Genomic DNA, 21,967 nt, shown 5'->3' with positions numbered 1-21,967 from the left:
TCTCGAAATAATCTTTAATTTTTGGTCTTTGACCTCTCACCTAGCATATCTAGGACTTTTTATTTTTTAGACGTGTAACCCACAAAGTCTGTAACTCAATAGGAGCATACGCAGGAGGGATCTCAAACCGCTTCTGGATGAAATGATCCAGTAGCCAGCTAAAAACTAGGGGCGGGAAAGGAGATAGACCGCACCACAGGGAAGGAAATCCCTTTGCATTGTTCTTACGCATTTATGTACTTTCATTTCTCTAGGGGGGGACAGGGCTCAAACGGCTCGAGGGCTGGGGATTGCAGTGGTGAGAATCAGGACGTTCTGAGGGGGCGGTAACAGGTCAAAGGTTCCAAGGTCAACCCCTGCAATCCTGGACTTGAAAGTCGGAAGAAAGGTTAACGCAGCCCCGAGGACTCGCAGCTGGCTAGCCGTGCCGGCAGCGCAGGGAAACGCACCAGTGCGCAGACTCCGCAGGCACGCGCAGGCGCACGAGGAGGGCGTGCGATTGGGCTCTGAGCTCGCCGGAGTAGGGGCGGTGCGCCGGGTCTGGGGAGGGCTCCGGCAGGCGGTGGGGGTATGAAAGACCGCTGGGTCTTGTAGTTCAGGTGCAGCTGGGAGCCACTATGCCGTTGAGGGGCATCCAGGTCGTGGAGCTGGCGGGCCTGGCCCCGGGTCCGTTCTGCGGTATGGTCCTGGCTGACTTCGGGGCGCAGGTGGTGCGCGTGGACCGGCCCGGCGGGAGCGGCGACGTGAGCCACTTGTCCCGGGGCAAGCGCTCGCTGGTGCTGGACCTGAAGCAGCCGCGGGGAGCGGCCGTGCTGCGGCGCCTGTGTGCCCGGGCGGACGTGGTGCTGGAGCCCTTCCGCCGCGGTGAGCCCCGGCCCGCGGGGCTCTATCTGGGTGGGGTTTGATCTATCACTAGAGAAACTATCAGGAGGGAGGGTCCTGGAAGTATGATTTGGTCCACACCTTTGCCCTATTGCTATACGAACTGTTGTCCGTTTTACCATTTCTGAAACCTCCTCATTTGATATTGTTGGAGTTCATTCGTGCCTTGAGATAACGGGTTCTGAGTTACAGATGCTGCTCTTTTTTTGCCACTCTGACTCCTTCTAAGTCCCTCAGTTTTCCTGTTAAATGTTAACCCTCCTGTATTTGTCTGTCTTCATTATTTGAGGGTCTTGAGCCCTATGAGAATGTATTGAAAGCCATAGATGATCTCCTCAGAAGGCTGTGTCTAGGTACATTGTCATTTAGCAATTGTTTTGGGGTTGTGTACCTTCTCAAACCATTTGCGGACCCGGGCTGACGCTCCCTGCCTTAAATGCTGATGTTCCCAAGTTTCAGCATCATCTCATTTCTCTATTTGTACTCTACTCTCTGGAGCCACCTTATCCATTTCCATTGTTTTCACCTTTTATAGATAGCTATTTGGGTTCCCAAATCCATAACTGTGCCCCACTCTTTAATAGCTGCAGACTGCTGGCATGCACAGGTCCTGGACGTTGTCCCCTGGCCCTCCTCTAGGCGACTTCAGAAATCCTAAACTGAGCCTTTCCTCATCCCTCCTACAGTGGCATCTCCTTTGTGTAATTTATCTCAGTGAACTGAGTCAGTGTGCACCCGGTTGCTTGAAGCTGCAACCTGTACCTCATCCTGCTCTCTGATCTTACTTTCACCCCACCTTTTTTGAGTGATCACGCATCCAGTCATTCTTCCTTCTTACCAGATTTGGGGTTCTTTCCTTCCATACCTGCTGAATCTGCCTTGCCACTGGTAGTAGGGCTGATTGCTCTATTGTCTGAAAACATCAATGTACTGTCATGTGACAACTTTTAAAAAACTGGTGTTTTGGTCTAACATCACTCCAGTCGTGTCTCAGACAGTTTCTAATTTTGTTCAAGTCTTGGTCTACAGCTGGAAGCCAGTAAATGGTGAATGAATTGAATGTCCACTATGGGACACCTGGCTTTTTGAATGGTATTACTCATCTAACCTCCATAGCTGTATTTGAAGACTGTAACAATCATAATTTAGTAATTAGGATCATGTCATGAATTCATAGTTTCCCTGTTTGAAGAAGAGGGAGGCTCAGCATGGTTAAACAATTTGTCCAAGTAAGGTAAAGCTGTGAGTATAGACATAGCCTCCAGGTGAGGGGTTTTTACCTGGTGTTAATGAGGTGAATAGAGTTCTTATTATTTATTATAACCCTAAAAAGATAAAGACTGAGTTTATTATGTAATCTTGATTACTTTTAATGGCAGGAGACTTTAGGTTTAGGTTTGTAATGCCTGTGTGTTTTGTAATAAATGTTTTAATAGCTTAAACACTCTCGGGTGCTATTGTAGCTAACCTTTCTATGGATATATACTGAGGCTTTTTGGGAGGGTACTGATACTAGGTACATTAGGGGCCTAGAAGAGCCCCTGAGCAGATAGGGAAGATGTGTAAGTGCATATATTATTAGCACAGGACAAGGTGGGAGGTGGTAGGCATTGATGAAGATACAGGGGAAAAAGCAGCTGACTAGAGGAATGTCATGGCTGCTTTGGGGATCTAGTGGGCTTGGTATACCTAGTGCCAGAAGAAATAACTGGGCACAGAAGCTACCCATTTCAGAAATGGTGATTTTTCCCTTTTGGTCCTTAGTTGCTAGAAGCATGCTATCAGCCCATAACCAATGTTGCTATTAGTATTACTTGCAAGAGTGCATTTTATGTTCTCCTCAGAGAAGAGATTATGCCCATCCTCAATTCATCTCTTAAAATTATTACTTTTCTCTTAAGGTGTCATGGAGAAACTCCAGCTTGGCCCAGAGATTCTGCAGCGGGAGAATCCGAAGCTTATATATGCCAGGCTGAGTGGATTTGGCCAGTCAGGAAGATTCTCCAGGTTAGCTGGTCATGATATCAACTATTTGGCTTTGTCAGGTATGTTGAAAGAAAAAATATTTCTACCCTTTTTATTTGTTTCTAGTAAGGATCAATGATTAACAAGAATTTGTAAAGGTAAAGAGTTATATACAGTAGAATTTCCATTGTTGACAACCTCCCTACATCGACTACCTCATTAAGTTGGCCTATTTTTCATAGACCAAACATGCACCACACAAATCAGTACAATAGGCCTAGTTCTTGATATTGACAACCTACATATGTTGACCAATTTGTTCCATCCCTTGGGTGGTCAACGTACAGACGGTTTACTATATTTGCCAGAATCAGTGAGAAAGACCTGGTTGTTTAAAATGGGTTGGTGTGGTCTTGGAACAATTATTTGCACCCTCCCACCTCCCCATCTTAACACATTTCGAGGATAATAAATTCTCAGTAGTAACATTTATTTGCTACATTTATGGAGTCAGTTCTTAGTTAAGCCCCTGGAGGAATTAAGAAATGTAGTGGTAGTAGGGATGATTGCTCTATAGTTTGAAAACATCAATATACTATAGTTTCATCCTGACAGCTCTCCCAACTCCATGGAGAATTGCCTGAGTCATCATTTCAGACTTCTATGAACATTAGAAAAAGCCCATGGTTCATGTTTTTGAGGTCCTGATATCACTTTGTTCGAATTTTTGCCTGTGAGAACATGTTTTAGAAGGGCCTGATTCTAAAATTCTAAGAACTGTATATTGTTGACTAAAGGAGGTCACAGATATTTTATGACTACACATTTAAAGGTTGAGGAAAGCAATGGGTCTAGAATTGGCTTTTCACATCTGTTTTAAAATTTAATCACCTTTTTTTTTTTTTTGCAGTTTTTGGCCGGGGCTGGGTTTGAACCTGCCACCTCCAGCATATGGGGCGGGTGCCCTATTCCTTTGAGCCACAGGCACTGCCCTAATCACTTTTCTTTTTCTTGTTTTTGATTATTTTGTTGCATCTCTTTCTAATAAGAATGAAAGTGCATGTTAAAGCTATAGTATAAATTGATAATAAGGTTTTGCCAATACTTGGAGAGTAAAAACTTCACAATAAGATTTTGAGAATGTCAGTCAGAATAAAGTTTTAGAGAAGAAAAATCATACAAAATAAAGAGCCTGTCTTGAGGGACAGGCTATTTGTAAGTTTGCTAAATTGATTCAAATTTGGAAAAGTGTCAGTGTACTAGTTTTCATTTATGCCATTGACTAGAGAGATTGATTATTCCTCTAAAATGTTCATGTATTTATCTAAAAGAGATATTAAGTTTGAAAAAGACATTACATTTATTTTTAATGATACAGGTGTTCTGTCCAAAATCGGCAGCAGTGAGAATCCGTATGCCCCGCCAAATCTCGTTGCTGACTTTGGTGGCGGAGGCCTCATGTGTGCACTGGGCATTATGATGGCTCTTTTTGAACGCACACGCTCTGGCAAAGGTCAGGTCATTGATGCAAATATGGTAAGTATTAATTGAGGGAACTGATAAGCCTGCCACTGATTCCTAAGTACAATGTATCATTGCCTCAAACTTCTTTTTGAATAAGAGATAAATGAATTTAAAGTTTGACTCCAAATTAGCAATGATGCCCTTTTCTGTAAGACAGCCTCAGTCTCCTTTATATATGTCAGAATGTCATATTTTGATCATCTGTTTGTGGAGTCACTCCTTGAAATGTTTTGTGACACATCTGATCCCTGTGTTGTATTTCAGTAATTTTCCTAAAATTATTTCTTATGCTTAGAATATAATTTTCAAACAATCCTCATTTAAAGCTGAGTTCAAGAAGTCTTTCTTAGTAGAGAGAGAACATTATTAAGGATGCCAAGATAACACTGACCTTCCTGTCTAGCCCTTCCTGCTGCATTTTGTAGGGGATGGTCTGATGATATAATGCTTCTGTTTGTTCACTGTCATACATTGGGAGCTGGCCTCATGCTCTGCGGAGCGCTTTCCCTGTGTGATTTCTTCTAATCCTCAAAACATCAACTTCATTTGGAATACATTATTATTTTAAAGAGGAGGAAATAAACACAGCCATTTGCCCAAGTTCTCTAAGCTTGTGGGTAAGAGAGTCCAGTCAGTACCACTACGTGTTTGCATTTTCACAGGCATTTGGAGGTGGGCTAGAGAATGGATTTGAGGGAGACAAGGTTGGAGGTGGAAAGCCCAGTTACTGGATTATTGCTGAAGAGATCAGAGCAATTAGTAAAGCAGTTAAGGGTAGGATTGGCTTGGATTTAACGGATATTTGAGCTACAAAATTGCTGGGAAATGATCATGGAATGGCAAGGAGGGAAGTGGGTGGATTCAGGGCTGGCTCCCATATTTCTGACGTGGATGACCTCATGGTGGGTGTTGCTGGCACCTGGCAGGAAGACTGTTGCAGAACAAGGCGAAGTGGAGCAGTGGTCACAGGCATAGACTCTGGCGGCCAGCTGCTTCCATCCCGAACTTGCCAGTTACCAGGCCTTGAATACAGTACTAAACTTATCTCTCAGTTTCTGTTGTAAAATGGAGATAATGCCATCTACTCCATAGCTTTGTTAGAGAATAGGGTGAGTTCATCTGCTGTCCAGTGTGCAAACAGTGCTTGGCATAGGGCATGCACTCCGTATGAGTTGTCATTGTGATTATTTCCATAAGAAGAAAAGGAATCACTTTTGGTTACTTCTGGTTGGAAGTGCGTTTCAGATATCTGGGTGAATTCCTTGAGGTTAGGGACTGGAAAGAGTTTGTGGAGCCATTAGGGAGTAGTGGGGGAGCCACCTGAGACTGTGTGGTCCACTGGGAAAGGGGACAGAAACACTTGTGTTTAAGGCAGCCTGGGCAGAGAAGCAAAGGATAGGAGGACAAAGTAGAGAACCAGAAGGGAGTGTTGTCCTGGAAACCAAGGAAATGGAATGGTTAGAGGGTCAATGGTGGGGGATATCTTAAGAGTTTAAAGCCGAGGTGTCAGTTGGGTTGGGAACCTTTATAAAGTTCGCTTACCAGTCTCTGAAGCCTTGACTCTCTGCTACTTTCTCCTAGGGGGTGAATCATACCCAGCCCTGTACTGAGTCTGTGCCTTATGATACTATTGTCAGGGCACATCTCACATCCCCTTTGAGCTCCCCCCCTTGTATTTAACAAGCTAGAGAGTGTGGTTTTTCCCATGTGTCCAGCTCCTACATGATCCTGGCACAGTGTCAGTCTGAGAGAGCAGCAGGTCACGGCCAGCATTATGCCGCTCCCCACCAGGCATTCCCCCCTCTGATGAATAGACCTGCCTAAGGGAGATACACTGACTGCTTTATGGCACTGAAGACTTCAAAGTTCAGAAATGTCAACTGCCTTCTAAAGCAGGTGGAGGGCTGGGCTCAGTGGTTTATGCCTTTAATCCCAACACTTTGAGGACATAGAGATAAACCCAGAAGTTTGAGGGCAACAGAAAAAAACCCTTAGGTTGTTAAATGGTGGTACACGTAGTTTCAACAGAGAATTCTGAATACTGCTTATTGGACTTTCCTGTTCAGGCCGAAGAATGTGAGAAGTTTTTAGATACCATAGTAAGTAAACCTTGAAACAAAACATTTTTCTGCTTCATCATAAATGAAACATAATCTGAAATTTGAAGCAAACTACTTAAACACTGTAGACATTTCTAACTAATCTCCATGACTCAGAATTTTCCTAACATTGAGTCCACAACAAAATGTAGTAACAAACTGAATACTTGACGTGGTGAGACCATCACCCATAAGCCCTGACTTCATGTGTTTATGTTCATCAAAACAGCTTCATTGGTCTGGCAGCATAATATATAAATATTCGTTATGTAAACATAACATAAAATAAATTTATGCTAAGAAAATATGCCTTTAATCTCTTTTACACGCTGGATGTCCTGGTGAGATGGTTGAAATGCAGGTGCACTAACAGAGTTACAGGTCTGGTTTGGCCCAGTCAGGACAGAACCAGGTTCTGTTCTAGTCTTGTCTTTACTTAGTGTCATCGGAGGGTGCAGGACAAAAGACAGCAGGAATAATTACCATTTCATCATGAGGCCTGGCAGTAGCTACTCAGCCACATGGTTTCTTTTGCCCCCTCACCTGCAGCTGAGAGTTCCTTGACACAGGGAAACTGCAGCCTCAATTGCCTACCAGCATTTGAAACCTCTCCATCATACAGGCAAACATCCCACAGGCCAGACCTCAGCACTTCAGGCCAGATGTGCCCCCCAGATCAGGGGTAAATACAGCAAGATGGGCCACCCATTTGCATAGTTGCCACAGTTACAAGGAAATAGCACTATGAAAAGACAGATTCCAGCTCTTCACACACAGGCCAGGGTCAAGGATTTTGCTGCTGCCAAGGAGTTGTGAAAACTGCTGTCCTAAAGAAGAAAGCGTCTGCTTCTTCCCCATTCAGCTTTCACAAGTGTGAACAAGGGTTTCCAGCAATAAAGAAGTAATTAATATAATTTCTGATTTCATTTGGCCTTAAGTAATTAGCCATGATGAACCTGAAGAAAGTTTACATTTTTATATATACTAATGTCTTACTATCTCCGAATCATTATGTAATTCTGATTAGATACGTTCTGATGAAAGCAGCAATCACCTTTTATTTATATTGACTATAAATAATCAATTGCATGTATTTAAATTATCACTAGAAAAGTGTTTAGCCTAAAATTCTCAATACTCCCAAGGCCTCGGTTCATTCTTTCTGGACTCTGGGGACAGTGCCCACAGGCAGCAGTAGAGGGAAGAGATTGGAAGGTGGAGCTTTAGGGTCAGGTGGGGGGGGGGGCAGTGCTTCTGACCCTTTCTGCCACCTACTTTTTTTTTCAGAGACAGGGTCTTTCTCTGTCTTCCAGGCTGGAGAACAGTGGCATGATCATAGCTTATTGCAACTTCAAACGGCTGGCTACAAGTGATCCTCCTTCTTCAGCCTTCCAAATACCTGGGACTACAGGCTCACACCACCAAGCCCAGTTAATTTATTTTTTTAAAATTTCAAATTAATATGAGGGTACACATTTTTATGTTACATTGTTTTTAATTATAAGGTTTATGTTGTAGCCCTTCACCCAAGGGGCATGCTGAACACCCTCATACTATGCACATTAGGTGGGATCCCACCAAAGTGCCTTCCCTCCACCCCCCTCCTCTCTCCCTACTTTCCCCTTCCCCTTGCTAGACTATAATTGTATTTCATCATTCGTGTGGGCGTGTAATTGTTTATACATTGGTTTCATATTAGTATTGAGTACATTGGATATTTCTTTTTCCATGCTTGAGATACTTTACTAAGAAAAATGTTATAATTCCATCCAGGTAAATATCAAAGCTGTATAATTAGATATCCTCTCCATATTTTCCAAGACAAGTATTTTTACACAACTTTTTAAAAGTCCCAAATAGGAATTAATCTTGTTTTTACACTTGAGTTATGTTGATTCATATTGTATTTTGCTTTTTCAAAGGTGGAAGGAGTAGCATATCTAAGTTCTTTTCTGTGGAAAAGTCAAAAATTGTGGTCGGAACCTCGAGGACAAAACCTGTTGGATGGGGGAGCACCTTTCTATACAGTTTACAAGACTGCAGATGGGGAGTTCATGGCTGTGGGAGCACTGGAGCCCCAGTTCTATGAGCTGCTGCTCAAAGGTAAGTAACGTTGCTGTGGATGTTCGTTAGCCTCTGTCTTGGTGCCTTGTACGATTCATGTTATTCCCCCCCCCTTTTTTTTTAGATAGAGTCTCACTTTGTTACCCCAGTAGGGTGCTCTGGCATCATAGCTCACAGCAATCTCTAACTTTTGGGCTCAAGCGATTCTCTTGCTCAGCCTCCTGAGTAACTGGGACTACAGGCGTCAGCCACAACCTCAGCTATTTTTAGAGATGGGGGTCTTGCCCCAGCTCAGGCTGGTCTCAAACTTCTGAGCTTAGGCGATTCACCCACCTCGGCCTCCCAAAATGCTAGGATTACAGGCATGAGCCAACGCGCCTGGCCTAAACCCAGGATGCATATCCAGTTTGTAATTAGCCTGATTTTAGCCATCAGTGTATTGCAGGGCATTTTGCCCATCTTTGAAACTGACAGGAAGTTTTACTAATCTATACAATGGCTGAAGGTTTTGAAAGATAATAATTCCTTTTGTGTGAGAGAGTCAGTGATTTTATTACTTTTCACACCTATAGTGTTGGATACTTTGTTCTTTTTAAAGATTATTTTGGCTCTTTGGGATCCCTTCAATCCATATAAATTTTAGGATCAACTTTCCAGCTTTGGAAGAAAAGGCTGCTGGCATTTTGATAGGAGCTACTTTAAATCTGTACAACAGTCTGGGGAGTATTACCATCTTAAGAAAAGTAAACCTTCCCAGGAGGATTGCTTGAGCTCAGAAGTTGGAGACTAGCCTGGGCAACATAGTAAGACTCCTCTGTAAAATATATAAACAAACAAACAAATAAATATATAAAGCCTCTAGTCTAGTGGTTCTCAACCTTCCTAATGCTGCAGCCCTTTAATACAGTTCCTGTGGGTTGTGACCCACAGGTTGAGAACCGCTGCTCTAGTCCATGATCATGGATTACTGTCCATTAATTAATTAATTAATTAATTAATTTTTAGAGACAAGGCTTTGCTCTGTAGCCCAGGCTTCAATCTCCAACTCTTGGGCTCAAGTGATCTGCCCACCTCAGTCTCCTGAATAGCTGGGCCTATGGGCATGTGTGTAGTGATGGGGTCTCACTGTTCTTCTCAGACTAGTCTCAAACTCTTGGCCTTAATTGGTTCTCCTACCTTGGCCTCCTAAAGTACTGGAATTATAGGTGTGAACCACCATGTCTGGTCAAATTTCTTTCATTGATACTTTGTAGTTTTCAGTGCATAACTGAATTAATTTTGGCTGAATTAATTTTGAAGAATAGTATCCTTTTTGGTGTTACTGTCGATGGGAACATTTTCAGATTGTTCATTGCTGCTGTATAGAAATGCAATTGGTTTTTCTGTACTAATCTTGTGTCCTACTACCTTACTGAGCTCCTATTTATTAATTTTAGGTGTGGATCTTTGAGTTTATGTTACTTGAGTTCCTTGAGCTTTTTGGATGTGCACATTAATGTTTTTCATCAAATTTGGAAATTTTCAGGCATTATTTCTTCAAGACTTCTTTCTGTCTTTTCTGTCTTTTTTGAGACTTCCTTAATACATACTTTGGTGTATTTGCTGGTGTCTCACAAATCTCGGAGACTGTGTTCATTTTTCTTTATTTTTTCTTTTACTTCCTCAGACTTGATAATCTCCGTTGAGCCCTGTGATTCTTTTCCTGCTGTTGAGATATTCCTGTTAGTGAATTTATTATTTGTTACTGTTTTTTCAGGTTGAACATTTATGCATAAGGAAAAGGTCCTTTCATTATCATTTGACACTTAACTGTCTGCATTTAAAAACCATTTTATATGAGGGAAGCAAAGTGACATTTACACTAAATGCTTGTACAGTGGTCTTTGGGCATAATTTAATGAGCAGTGGCATCTGGTGTCTCTGCTGGGGTGGGCTCACATGGTCAGTAAAGGAAGCACAGATGGAACCTTGAACTAGAAATGCCATCCTTCCTGGTAAATCCCCAGGTGGCTGCTCCTGTTTCTCCTGCACTGTGGTGTTGGTGGGCCCTTGTGCCTGAGAGGAAAGTCTGCATGCCCCACCGTTCAGTGGCTGCTGACACTTTCCTGTCATTCTGCTACTGGAACAGTTTGCAGGAGTCTTTGGCTACCTTACAAGTCCTTTGTTCCTACTACAGAACCCCTTTCAAGTTCTTTTATTTATTTATTTAAACGTTCATTCATTATTCACTGACTTTTTAAAAATTGTTTTAGAGTTGGGGTCTTGCTATATTGCTATATTGTTTGAGGCTGACCTCAAACTCCTGGGCTCAAGCCATCCTCCCGAGTAACTGGGACTTACGACAGAGGCCAGGCATCTGATCATTCTAGCTCATTACCAAAATAAAAAGAAACGAATATTACATATAAAATTGCAGCCCTGAATTTTATCACTTGTCTTTAGGCTTTTTCCTTGAAAACAGTCAAGTGTAAAATTGTTTGAATTTTCTTTTTTATAAATTTTGGGTGCATGGTATAAAATACAAGATTGCTTTAATTCAGTAGGACAGATAATATCCTGAGGCAATTCCTTTTGGGAAACCTACTCAGGGAAGAAATCAATTTCTGTCAACTACACCATTCAAAATAGACTGCTTTTGATGAAATGCAAGTTTGCTATGGCAAATTTCCTCTAATGAAATGCAAGTTAGCAGTGGCAAGTTCGCTCTGAGTCCTGCCGCACCTGCTCCCTGTGTCCTCTGCAGCCTTGGATCCAACTTCAAACTGATTTTGAGTGGCTTTTTTCAACTCACTTGAGAAACCCTTATTGGATTTCTTATTCAGGACAGTATGGTGGCTCAACATCCATTTTTATTGATTATAATCACTCTACCGAAAGCACAGTAATTTAAGAGACTGTATTTTTCCCTCAGGCCTTGGACTGAAGTCAGATGAACTTCCGCATCAGATGAGCACGGAGCATTGGCCAGAAATGAAGAAGTTGTTTGTAGATGTATTTGCAAAGAAGACAAAAGCAGAGTGGTGTCACATCTTTGATGGCACAGATGCGTGTGTGACTCCGGTTCTGACTTTTGAAGAGGCTGCCCATCATGATCATAACCAGGAACGGGGCTCGTTTATCACTGACGAGGAGCAGGGCGTGAGTCCCCGCCCTGCACCTCTGCTGTCCGACACTCCTGCCATCCCTTCTTTGAAAAGGGATCCTTTAGTAGGAGAACACAGTGAGGAGATACTTAAAGAATTTGGATTCAGCCAGGAAGAGATTGATCAGCTTAATGCAGATAAAATCATTGAAAGTAATAAACTAAAAGCTAACCTCTGACTCTCGGCCCACAGCTCAGGTGAATCGGAATGCTGCATTCACAGTAAAGAACAGCATGTAAAATGGGGTGCAGGGGAGCATGGAGGAGCAGAATCACGGTGGTCTGAGCAGCCTAATCAAGACACAGCAAGACGCAGCAAGACACTGACCAGTCTCAGTAATGACTGAACGTCGAGAGTGCTTAGCATCAGGGCTTTTGATTTGGAAGCGCTTTACATACTTCTACTAAATTGTGGCAGTTTCTCTGCCTTCCAGTTATTTGGTAGAATGTATTTGTTGACATTAAGATACCTATATACTTATTTTTCAGCAAATTAATATATGTTTTTATTAAATAAAACTCTTTTCCCCTAAAGTATACTTGTGCTTTTAAGTCCGTGTAAAGCTTTCAAGAAAGCCCTTTAAATACCATTTAAATATCACTTTGTCAATCATTGAAGTATTTTGGGCTCTACTGTTTGCCAAAATGAATGTCCTTAGAGAAGTCTGACCGTTTTAATTTTACAAAGACGCCATTCAGTTTGTGTCTTTGAACTGGAATATTTGCAGATATTCTTAGGGTTTCCTTCAGATAACTCCCACCCCTCCACCTAGCCGGCCCCACTGGGTGCCTGACTGGTCTGTGGAGCTGTCTGTCAGCACTACCCACCTTAGCACCATGCCCCGTGCCTCTTTCTTGGCAGATCTGTTTCCATTTGAAGGTCCTGGCAGGCTCTTCCTCCTCTCACCGGTTCCCTACTTACATTTCCCTTGTGTCTCACTCCCTTGTGGGCCCTCAGCTCACCCTCACTCCCCTTAGTGCTGCCCAAATTGGTCTCCCTGTGGGAAGTCCTTTCCCGACCCCATCTTAGTAGCAGCTCCCTTGGCACTCAGCATACCCTCACCCTGTCTTATTTTTCTTCATGCCACATATTACTCTTGACATCATGTTTTATTAGCCCCAGCCCTTTACTCCAGCCCACCACCACATACCAGAGAGGAAGCTTTGGTAAGGATTTTAAGCATTTTTTTTCATTGCTAAATCCCCAGTTCCAGACTAGTGCCCGGGTCTGTAGTGGAAACTTAGTCCTTAATTATTAAACAAGTAGATCCCAATAGTAAGATCCACCTTAGCAACTCTTGGCTCCATTCCTCTGCCCAGCCCCACTGCTGGTTCCACTCAGGCCCTCTTGTCTCTTCCCTGGGCTTCTGCTCTGTTGGCCTACCTGTACTTACCTCTTGTATTACTGCCTTGCCTTTTCCCCACCATGTTACTCTGCTGGTAATCTTTGTGACACCAGACTGTTTTTCCTACAAAATTCTTCAGTGGTGGTCTTTTCCCCTACAGAGTAAGACATAAGCTCATTGACATAGCGTGCCAACCCTTTATTAAAGTAAGACTTCCCCCTGGCAGCCTAGTCCTCTCCCTATCCCCTGTTCTACAACAGGAAATGTTGGCCTACCTGAATTTTCTAAATATGATGGGGTCTCTTATTTCCATTCCTTTCCAGACACTGCCTCATTTTCCAGGACTAACAATATCGCTTTTGCTCCAGCTTGTTGATGTAGCAAACTCAGACTTGGCTTCTCTGTGAAACTTCTGTGCTCCTCAGCTCAAGGGCGGTTTTATATAAGTGATTATGAATGGTGAGTCACAAGGGCTTTGGGTTCAAATTTCACTTGTATCATTGAGATGTCTGACCATGTGGGTGCTCAGTAATTCTTAGCTTCTTCCCATTGTACTTTGTTCATATCTCCAAGGGTAGTAATTGATTTTACTTTTGTGTACAAAACTCTTCACTGGGCCTTCAGTTCCCCGAAACACAAAAGAATGATTCTTCACACAAAAGAATCATCTCGAGATACTGCTAAAACAGATTCTTGGGCCTCATCCCCAGAGATTCTAATGCAGTATGTCTAGGGCAGGACCTGTTAATTTGCATTTCTGTCAAACTTCCAAATGATTATAATGCTTCCAGTTCAATGCCTGCACTCTGAGCACTGTCCTAATGGATACGAACCAAGTCTTTTATAATGAGTTCTCAGAAAAGATATCTGTTGAATGGATTGAGGAGGGAAAGGATAAAAGCAAGTTGGCAAAAATCTGTGAATAAACAGATGAGCTATCTTAGAATATTGATTTCTGCAACTGACTTTATACAAAATGTTTAAATGAAACATTGTTTTTTGTAGGTTGTGAACTTCTAAAAGACCAAACATACATGAGCAAGGTTAGTAGCTTTTGTTAGTAACCCATACTTACCTTCTGAAGATTCTCTTTTTTTCTTTGAGACAAAGCGTCAAGCTGCTGCCCTGAGTAGAGTGCTATGGTGTCACAGCTCACAGCAACCTCCAACTCCTGGGCTTAAGTGATTCTCTTGCCTCAGCTGGGACTACAAGTGCCTGCACAATGCCCAACTATTTTTGGTCGTAGTTGTCATTGTTTGGTAGGCCCAGGCTGGATTCGAACCCACCAGCTCTGATGTATGTGGCTGGCACCTTACCTGTTTGAGCTACAGGTGCTGAGCCCCTTCTGAAGATTTCTAAAACAGCCTGTGTAGAAAAGACTACACCTTTCTTTTTTCCACTTGTCTTTTAACAAACTATAAATTTAGAAACAGGAAAGGGAGCAGGTAAGGAGAAAATAGGAAGCTTTCAGGAGAGTTGAAGGGAAGTGAGCAATTGAAGATGGCAAATTCTAGTAGAAGAGGAATTACATTCTTGAAGATGTAGTCTGATCAGCATTTGTTTACACACTTGATACTGTGATGTAGGAAGTGATGAGATGCTGCATACTATATGGTGATAAAACAAGGGACACAGAACAGGGCAGTTGGTTGCATTTAGGCCTCTTGTCTTCATGTCCACATTTTCCCTCTGAGTAAAATTTCAGGCTTCAGCAACAATTACATTGCACTTCATGATTTGTAAAATACTTTCTCCTACATGAAATTGGGTTGGCTTCAGCTGCAAGTAGCAATGTCCAAAACAAGAAGGACACACTTGACTGTCTACCTGATGTCCGGGGAGATGGTGAGTTTTAAAAGGGTGGCCCAGTTTTCCTGCAATTCTCCTGGCTGGCGACTTCCTGTTCTCCTTGTGTTTGCTTTAGCCTCAGGCTGGTAGCAAGTTTGGTATCTTATACCCAAACACAGCAGCATTCAGAAAAAGAGATCTCAGGAGCCCTCAGCAAACCTTGTCTCGTGTCTCCTTGAACTAGCTTACAAGTCATTGCATACCATTCTTCGGTAGAGATCTTCCTTAGGTAGTGACCACCTGCTCCTGGGGCTGCCCTGGGCTCAGCTTCCCAAAGCATGTGGGCATGTGAGGGAGGGGTGGAATCCCGAATCTAATCAAGGTTCCATCAGGATGGAGGGAGTGGAGAATGGATGTTGGGTAGGCAGTCAGTAAGGTTCATGACATACAGCATCTCAACTGTTCTTCAATCACAGGGGTATTTTTACATATCTAAATATCTCAAGAGACCCCTGTGAGTTCACTGTTATGTCTGGGGTACCTTGGCAAGTGGTTTGAGAAACACCAGTTAAAGTGATTTGCCCAGGGATGTACACCTTGAAAGAGGAAGAAATAGAATGTAAAATTTAAAATTCTGATCCCAGGTCTTGTTCTTGTGACTTTTTTAGGGCCCTTCCTATAAGTTCATGTTTCCTCTACAGCTCAAATTTTTCATTTGAAATCAGGGTCCAGTGAGAAATGTATGACCCACAGAAGGTCTTTAAAACAGAGGAAATTTTATACAGAGAATTACATTAGTGGTGAAAGAGCAGAGAAACCTGGGGATAAGGAGTCATGTGAGCAAAAATAGGAAGCCAGAATTAATCCTAGGGCTCTAAGGATGATGGGAAAGTTGGTATTACCTGGACCCAGAAGCCCAGGTCCCCTCAGGGAAGCTGGACACACCTTGGAGATGTAGCCACTACCGGAGACCTCAGGAAGGTGGAAGAGAGCCACGGAACACCCTGGCTTCTTTCCTTCTCCCGCTCCCTCCCCCATCTTCCTACCAATGCCTTCCATTATAATCTACGAGAACCCAGAAAGCAAGGGAACCTGGGAAATGTAGTCTCTTAAGATAAAGTGCTTGGGAGGAAATACAGCAAACAAGCCGTTGAGTGGCTCCACAGATAGTCACATGTATTTTACTCATTCAATAATCCTGTTAGCAAATATTTATTGAAAACCTACTAGGTGCCGGGTGTCATTCTTACCCTAGGTGCTGGTGAGCAAAACCAACCTGATCTCTACTCTTAAGGAGATCAAAGACTGACATAGGATATGGAATAAATGCAGAACTACTTAATTATAAAATTTATTATAAGCAAGGAGGGAAACATCAGGGTGCTGCAAGACAGCTAGTGATTTTAGGACTCCTGAGCTGTGTGTATAGAAAACTTTAGAGTTAGGAAAAGACAGAATATCTGTGTCTCTGAAAAGTTTGTAAAATGATATCAATTCATTAATATTTGTACTTAATCCCTGTATAACAAGGCTTTATTATCTCCAAGCCACGTGTGAGATCATGTGTAATTTGTGCTTTTGTGTGTGTGTGTGAGACAGAGAGTGAGAAAGAGAAAGAGAAAGAATGGTGCAAAGGAAGATCCCTTTAAAAAATCACTTAAACTCTCCAAGGAGCCGGAGGGCTCACACCAGCTAATCTCTGTCATGCTTTCCAGCACCCCCTCTCTTCTCATCATAACTTGTGATCTTAGAGGCATGAAAGAATTTGAGCCCCTCCTCCAGCCCGACCATCTCTGCTGGCTGCTCAGCCAGGCTCTGTGTCCAATCCAGTTTGAAGCACAAAGCCGAGAACAGTGCAGGAGGCTGTGGGCCCGAAGGAAGGAAGGTTCCTCACCCAGTGGCCATGGGTGGTAACAGTGGGCAGGCTGGTTTCCACACCTATAAATCCTTAGCTGAGGTTGGCCCCTGTGGCTCCGTGCAGCCACCTGAGAGACCCCGGGGCAGACTGATCATGCACAGCATGGCCATGTTCGGCCGGGAGTTCTGCTATGCAGTGGAGGCTGCTTACGTGACCCCAGTCCTGCTCAGTGTGGGTCTGCCCAAGAGTCTGTACAGCATGGTGTGGCTCCTCAGCCCCATCCTGGGGTTCCTGCTGCAGCCTGTGGTCGGATCAGCCAGCGACCACTGCCGGTCCAGGTGGGGCCGCCGGAGACCCTACATCCTCACCCTGGGCATCATCATGCTTTTGGGTTTGGCTTTGTACCTCAATGGGGACACTGTTACATCAGGTAAGTGGACCTCACAAGGTGGGCAGGCAGGGGTATGTGTCCTACTGTGCAACTTCATAGCAGGAGAATGTGAATTTCTTTGACACTTAGTGGAAATTGGTTAGAATTGATAATTTCACCTCGGTTACAGAGAACTTCCTCCTTCATATGACCCATATTCTGTGGTTAGGGAGCCTCAACTTCTGGAAACATCAGCATGCCTTGTGTTTTCTTGTGAGGGTTTTAAGATAGAACTAAATTTTTTATCTATTTTACCAAATTAATTACTTTTATGTATTTATCAATTGTTTCTTTTTGAGCCCATTCTGTTTGATTTACTATTTTATCAAATTGATCAGCTGCCAAATAGCTCCATAAACAAGTCACCTGTCTGTCTAAATGAGAGTTAATTTTGTTCATAGTTTTATGTAAAACCTTTAATGGGTACAGGGCATCAACCTGTCAGTTCAGTGGAACGTTTTTCCATTGTAAACTCTGGACAAAAACAAACCTGATGGTAGGCACTTTTTCTAGCCATTAATTAGTTACCAATTAACCAATGATTGGTGGTAATACATGAAAGTTGCTTTGAAAAAAGTATCATTAAACTTAAAAATAGTACACATGTTTGGACCATTAATTCTCAGGATAGCGGAATGGATGATTCTGAGGCTAGGTAATCAGTTGTTATTTGTGTATATTTAAAAGAAGGCATAAATGTACAAATATGGGATGTTTCTGGAAGAATGAGCAAAAAGCTGGTAAAAATCATTGCTTCTAAGAAAGGGTGCTAAATGGCTGGTGGTGAAAAGTGGAGCACAGGCTGATTTTTCTCTTATTTTGTACTGTGATGATTAAAAAATGTGAATATTGTCACTCTTTCTTAAGTTTAAAAAACTAAACTTTGCTTCCCGGGCAGCAAGGGAAACAACAATTTGGGAGACTGAGTGAATGAATTGCAGCCTACCCACAGGATGAATATTATTTAGCTGGTAAAATTTGTGAAGAAGCTCTTTATTCATTGAAATGAAAAGACATAGAGAAAGTTGGTTATGCAAGGGCTGTCTGGAAAGTAGCCATGTATCTCTATTTTTTCATGACTTGGCTGGATACTTTCTGGATAGTTCTCGAAGATGAGTCTGTACTTACAGTATCTCTGTCATCAGTGCCATTCAAAGGTGGGGCTGAGCTGCAGCAGCAGTGGCAGCAGAGGTTATTGGAGATGCAAATTTTCAGGCCCGTCTGTTCAATCTGAGTCTTGGGAACTAGGTGCAGCCATTGCCCAGGTGATAGTTAAGCACAAAATTTAAGAAGTACTGCATTTGGGTATCACTGTACCCTTGCATCTGTATGTGCAGAAGTGTATAAAGGGATGTCTCCAAAGATGACCTTTGTTGGGGTTAAGATTTGAAACATTCCCTTGAGCTTTTTCTATATCCTTGGACTCATTTATAATAAGCATGCATAATTTATTATTTAAAGAGATAGTTCACATACCAGAAATTATGCTATTTAAAAGCTTACAAACCTTTTAGTATAGCTTTTAGTATAGTCACAAAGTTTTGCAATGATCAGCACTCTCTAATTCCAAAACATTTTCATTTAAAATGTTAATTTTAAACATTTAAAGAGATAGTTCACATACCAGAAATTATGCTATTTAAAAGCTTACAAACCTTTTAGTATAGCTTTTTAGTATAGTCACAAAGTTTTGCAATGATCAGCACTCTCTAATTCCAAAACATTTTCATCATCCGTCAAAAAAACCCATCACCCACAAGCAGTCACTCTCCATTGCCTCCTGGGCACCAGCCCCAGGCAACCACTAATTCCCTTTCTGTTTCTATAGATCTGTGTTTTCCAGACATTCACTTGTGTGATTTTTAAAACCTGAAAGAAATATTGAAGCCCTTTTTACTTAGATAAACAAAGCAAAATGAAAGCAAGGGAGATGATTTGATGACAGGGAGTTCATTCTAAAGCAGGATTTAGGAGACCGATGTTTATTTCTCTTTTAGCTTTGATTGCTAACCCAAGGAGGAAGCGGGTTTGGGCCATAAGCATCACCATGATAGGTGTGGTTCTCTTTGATTTTGCTGCGGACTTCATTGATGGGCCCATCAAAGCCTACTTATTTGATGTCTGCTCCCATGGAGACAAGGAGAGGGGCCTTCACTACCATGCCCTCTTTACAGGTAGGGAATATTCCAGAAAGTCTCTCCTTCAGCTCCCCACCACGGAAGCCATCCGGTGTCTCTGCACGTGGAATCTTCTGAATGAATGGATCTGTTGATGGGCTGCCCCATCACGCGGACTCTGTCTCCCATTGCATCTCTCTAAACAAAGTTAGCTTGTGACTGGGTCTGCAGAGTTTCTGCAGAGGAAGTTTAAATAACAGCGGTCTTAAGAAGGCTTTGTGGAGACAGTTGCAACTGAAATGAAAAGAGGCCTTATACACTTTACTTTTGCTTTAGAGCAGCAGACCTCAAATGTCAGCAGTGCAGCCTCCATGTTCCTTAGGAGATTGTTGAAGATTCAGATTGCTGGGCTCCTTCTCCAGCTGTTCTGATTCAGTGGGTCTGAATCAGTATCCCTGGGCTGGGATACAGGAATTTGCATTTCATTTCATAAAAACCCCGGATGACTTTGTGGCAGGGGGCCTAAGAACAACATTTCAAAAACAACAAATAGAAACAAACCAAGCAAACAAACCCCCCATGTCTTAGTGATTTCTTAGTTATATAAGGAGTTGGCATTTCATCAATTTTCAGATTTGAAAAAAGTCCAGGCCAGGAGAACAATGGGACCTCTCTTGACTCTTGGGCAGCTGCTGGCCTCCTCTGGTTGCTGCTGGTGACCATTCCTTCAGAGCAGTACTACTCTGAGCACCGTTAGCACTGTGATAGAACAGGGGGAACACATCGGGGGTGGCAGTGTCTAGCCTGGAAGGATTTTTTTATGTCTAAAGGGGACTCTATCAGCCCACTGATTGATTGTCTTCATAGCTCAGTCAGTGGGTTTGTTTCATGTTTTGGTGTACTCTGTGTCCTTTCATGAATGGCCAGGCAGGTACATGAGAAGGAAGATCTCAGTTTGCCTGCAGTTTCTATTTCTAGAGCCAAGAATGGTGTCTGCAAATGGAAGCCATCAGGTTAATAGTTGTCATTTGAGCAAACATTTACATAGTTGAAAAGAACAAGGCTGTATCAGCAAACAAGTAGTTCCTCCTCCCCGTAGGGAAGGCAGAGAGGCAGCAGTCTTGGCCCCTCTGTCACTGGCCCTTGACTGCCACGTCTCTAGAGATTTTAAGGCTCATAATACATGGCCAGTGCTTGAGACATCTTCCCAACCTCTTGGCTCCCATTCCTATGCACTTTCCACCCATATCGCCTTCCTCAGGGGCTACCGCTCCACTGGGCTCTTGTTGTCTCTGGAGCACACCCAGCCCGCACCTGCCTCAGGGCTTAGCAGGGGCTCTTGCCTTGCCTGGGATACTCTTCCACAGATAATTATATGGGAGGCATAGCATTATCATGCCTTCATTCCATTCAGCTTTCTTTTTTTTTTTTTTTTTTTTCGAGACAGAGTCTCATTATGTCACCCTCAGTAGAGTGCTGTGCTATCATAGCTCACAGCAACCTCAAACTCCTGGGCTGAAGCAATTCTCTTGCCTCAGCTTCCAAAGTAGCTGGGACTACAAGTGCCTGACACAATGCCTGGCTATTTTTTTGTTGCAGTTGCCATTGTTTTAGCTGGCCCGGGCTGGGTTCGAACCCGCCAGCCTGGGTGTATGTGGCTGGCACTCTACCTACTGAGCTACAGGCGCCGCCTCCACTCAGCTTTCTCATCCAATGTCTCCCCATTGTGAAGTCTTTCTTGGCTACCATATCTGAAACAGTTCCACCACTCCTCTGTCCCCTTGTCCTTAGCTGGTTTGATTTTTCTTCCTGGTACTTATCACTACCAGACTAACTGGTTATCTACGTATCTCTATGTGTCTGTCTACTCACCTACCTACTTACATGTCGTTATCTACCTACTAATCTATCAATCATCTGTCTTTTTTCATGGCTCTTTATTGCTCCCATTTAGAATGCCAACTCCAGGTGTGCAGATGTTCTCTGTTGAGTATTCATTTCCTGGAATGGTGTCTGCTACATAGTAGGTGCTCAGTAAATGTTGAATGAATATATATCAAATACTTCATATCTGCTAATAACCTTGTACTGGGTATTTTCTTACATTATCTCAATTTTGACAATGGCTAGGGGGAGGTGGTATGATTTCAATTTATCAGATGTGAAAGCTGAGCCTTGGAGGCAGGAGTTTGTCAGAGCTGTCTCATACTGGGTTGTGAGAACACAGCTGTTAAATTTTTAGAAAGTTAGTAAGCTGGTTGACATCACCTTGGTGGCTTGAAATTGGCCATGATGGGAATATTGAAACTATAGAAATTGACAAAGCTACAAATTATGGATTTTTTATCCTGGACACCCTGTTGGTTAAATACTTAGGCCAAGACCCACAGATTACAGGGGAAGAGGGAGGTTAACTGATTAGTACCTTGTCCATGGTGTACAACTAGAAGGTCCCAAAGTAGAGATTCAAACTTGGTTCTCCTAACTTGAATCTCACAGTTCCTTCTGTTTAATCATAATTTGTTGAAATTAATTACAAGGTCATGGGAACTTTTTTGGTTTTGAACCTGACACACTGAGATTTGATTGATCCAAAGGACACTGGGCTATATGGGCACCACTCCCAGCATGCAACAGTGTTGGGCCTGGGAAAATGACCTCTGCTTTGCTGCCTCTAATATTAGAAGATAGAACCCTAATTTTGGAAATTTTTCTAAGGCCAATATAGGATAGTGTATCTATGAGTTTTTTT

At 42.8% G+C, this 21,967-nt stretch overlaps 2 protein-coding genes across 2 annotated transcripts in view; both read left to right on the top strand.

The window, feature by feature from the left end:
* The first annotated feature begins 546 nt into the window (after window positions 1–546).
* Window positions 547–12,213, top strand: AMACR (alpha-methylacyl-CoA racemase). Its single transcript, XM_003792931.3, has 5 exons — window positions 547–864; window positions 2,784–2,927; window positions 4,226–4,383; window positions 8,393–8,573; window positions 11,446–12,213. The coding sequence occupies exons 1-5, from the start codon at window positions 618–620 to the stop codon at window positions 11,853–11,855; spliced, it is 1,140 nt and encodes a 379-aa protein (XP_003792979.1). The 5' UTR covers window positions 547–617; the 3' UTR covers window positions 11,856–12,213.
* Window positions 12,214–14,316: 2,103 nt separating this feature from the next.
* SLC45A2 (solute carrier family 45 member 2) overlaps window positions 14,317–21,967 on the top strand; it is a 38,328-nt gene continuing 30,677 nt past the window's right edge. Inside the window, exons 1-2 of the mRNA XM_003792929.3 lie at window positions 14,317–17,098; window positions 19,096–19,272. Coding sequence (XP_003792977.1) covers window positions 16,714–17,098; window positions 19,096–19,272 — 562 coding nt within the window. The 5' untranslated portion in view covers window positions 14,317–16,713. The remainder of the gene's footprint in view (window positions 17,099–19,095; window positions 19,273–21,967) is intronic.

The sequence above is a fragment of the Otolemur garnettii genome, unplaced genomic scaffold (assembly GCF_000181295.1).
Source record: "Otolemur garnettii isolate 467f Iridium unplaced genomic scaffold, OtoGar3 scaffold00063, whole genome shotgun sequence".
Lineage (NCBI taxonomy): Eukaryota > Metazoa > Chordata > Mammalia > Primates > Galagidae > Otolemur > Otolemur garnettii.
The sequence above is the reverse complement of the archived record's forward strand: the minus strand, read 5'-3'. Positions and strand labels throughout refer to the sequence as shown.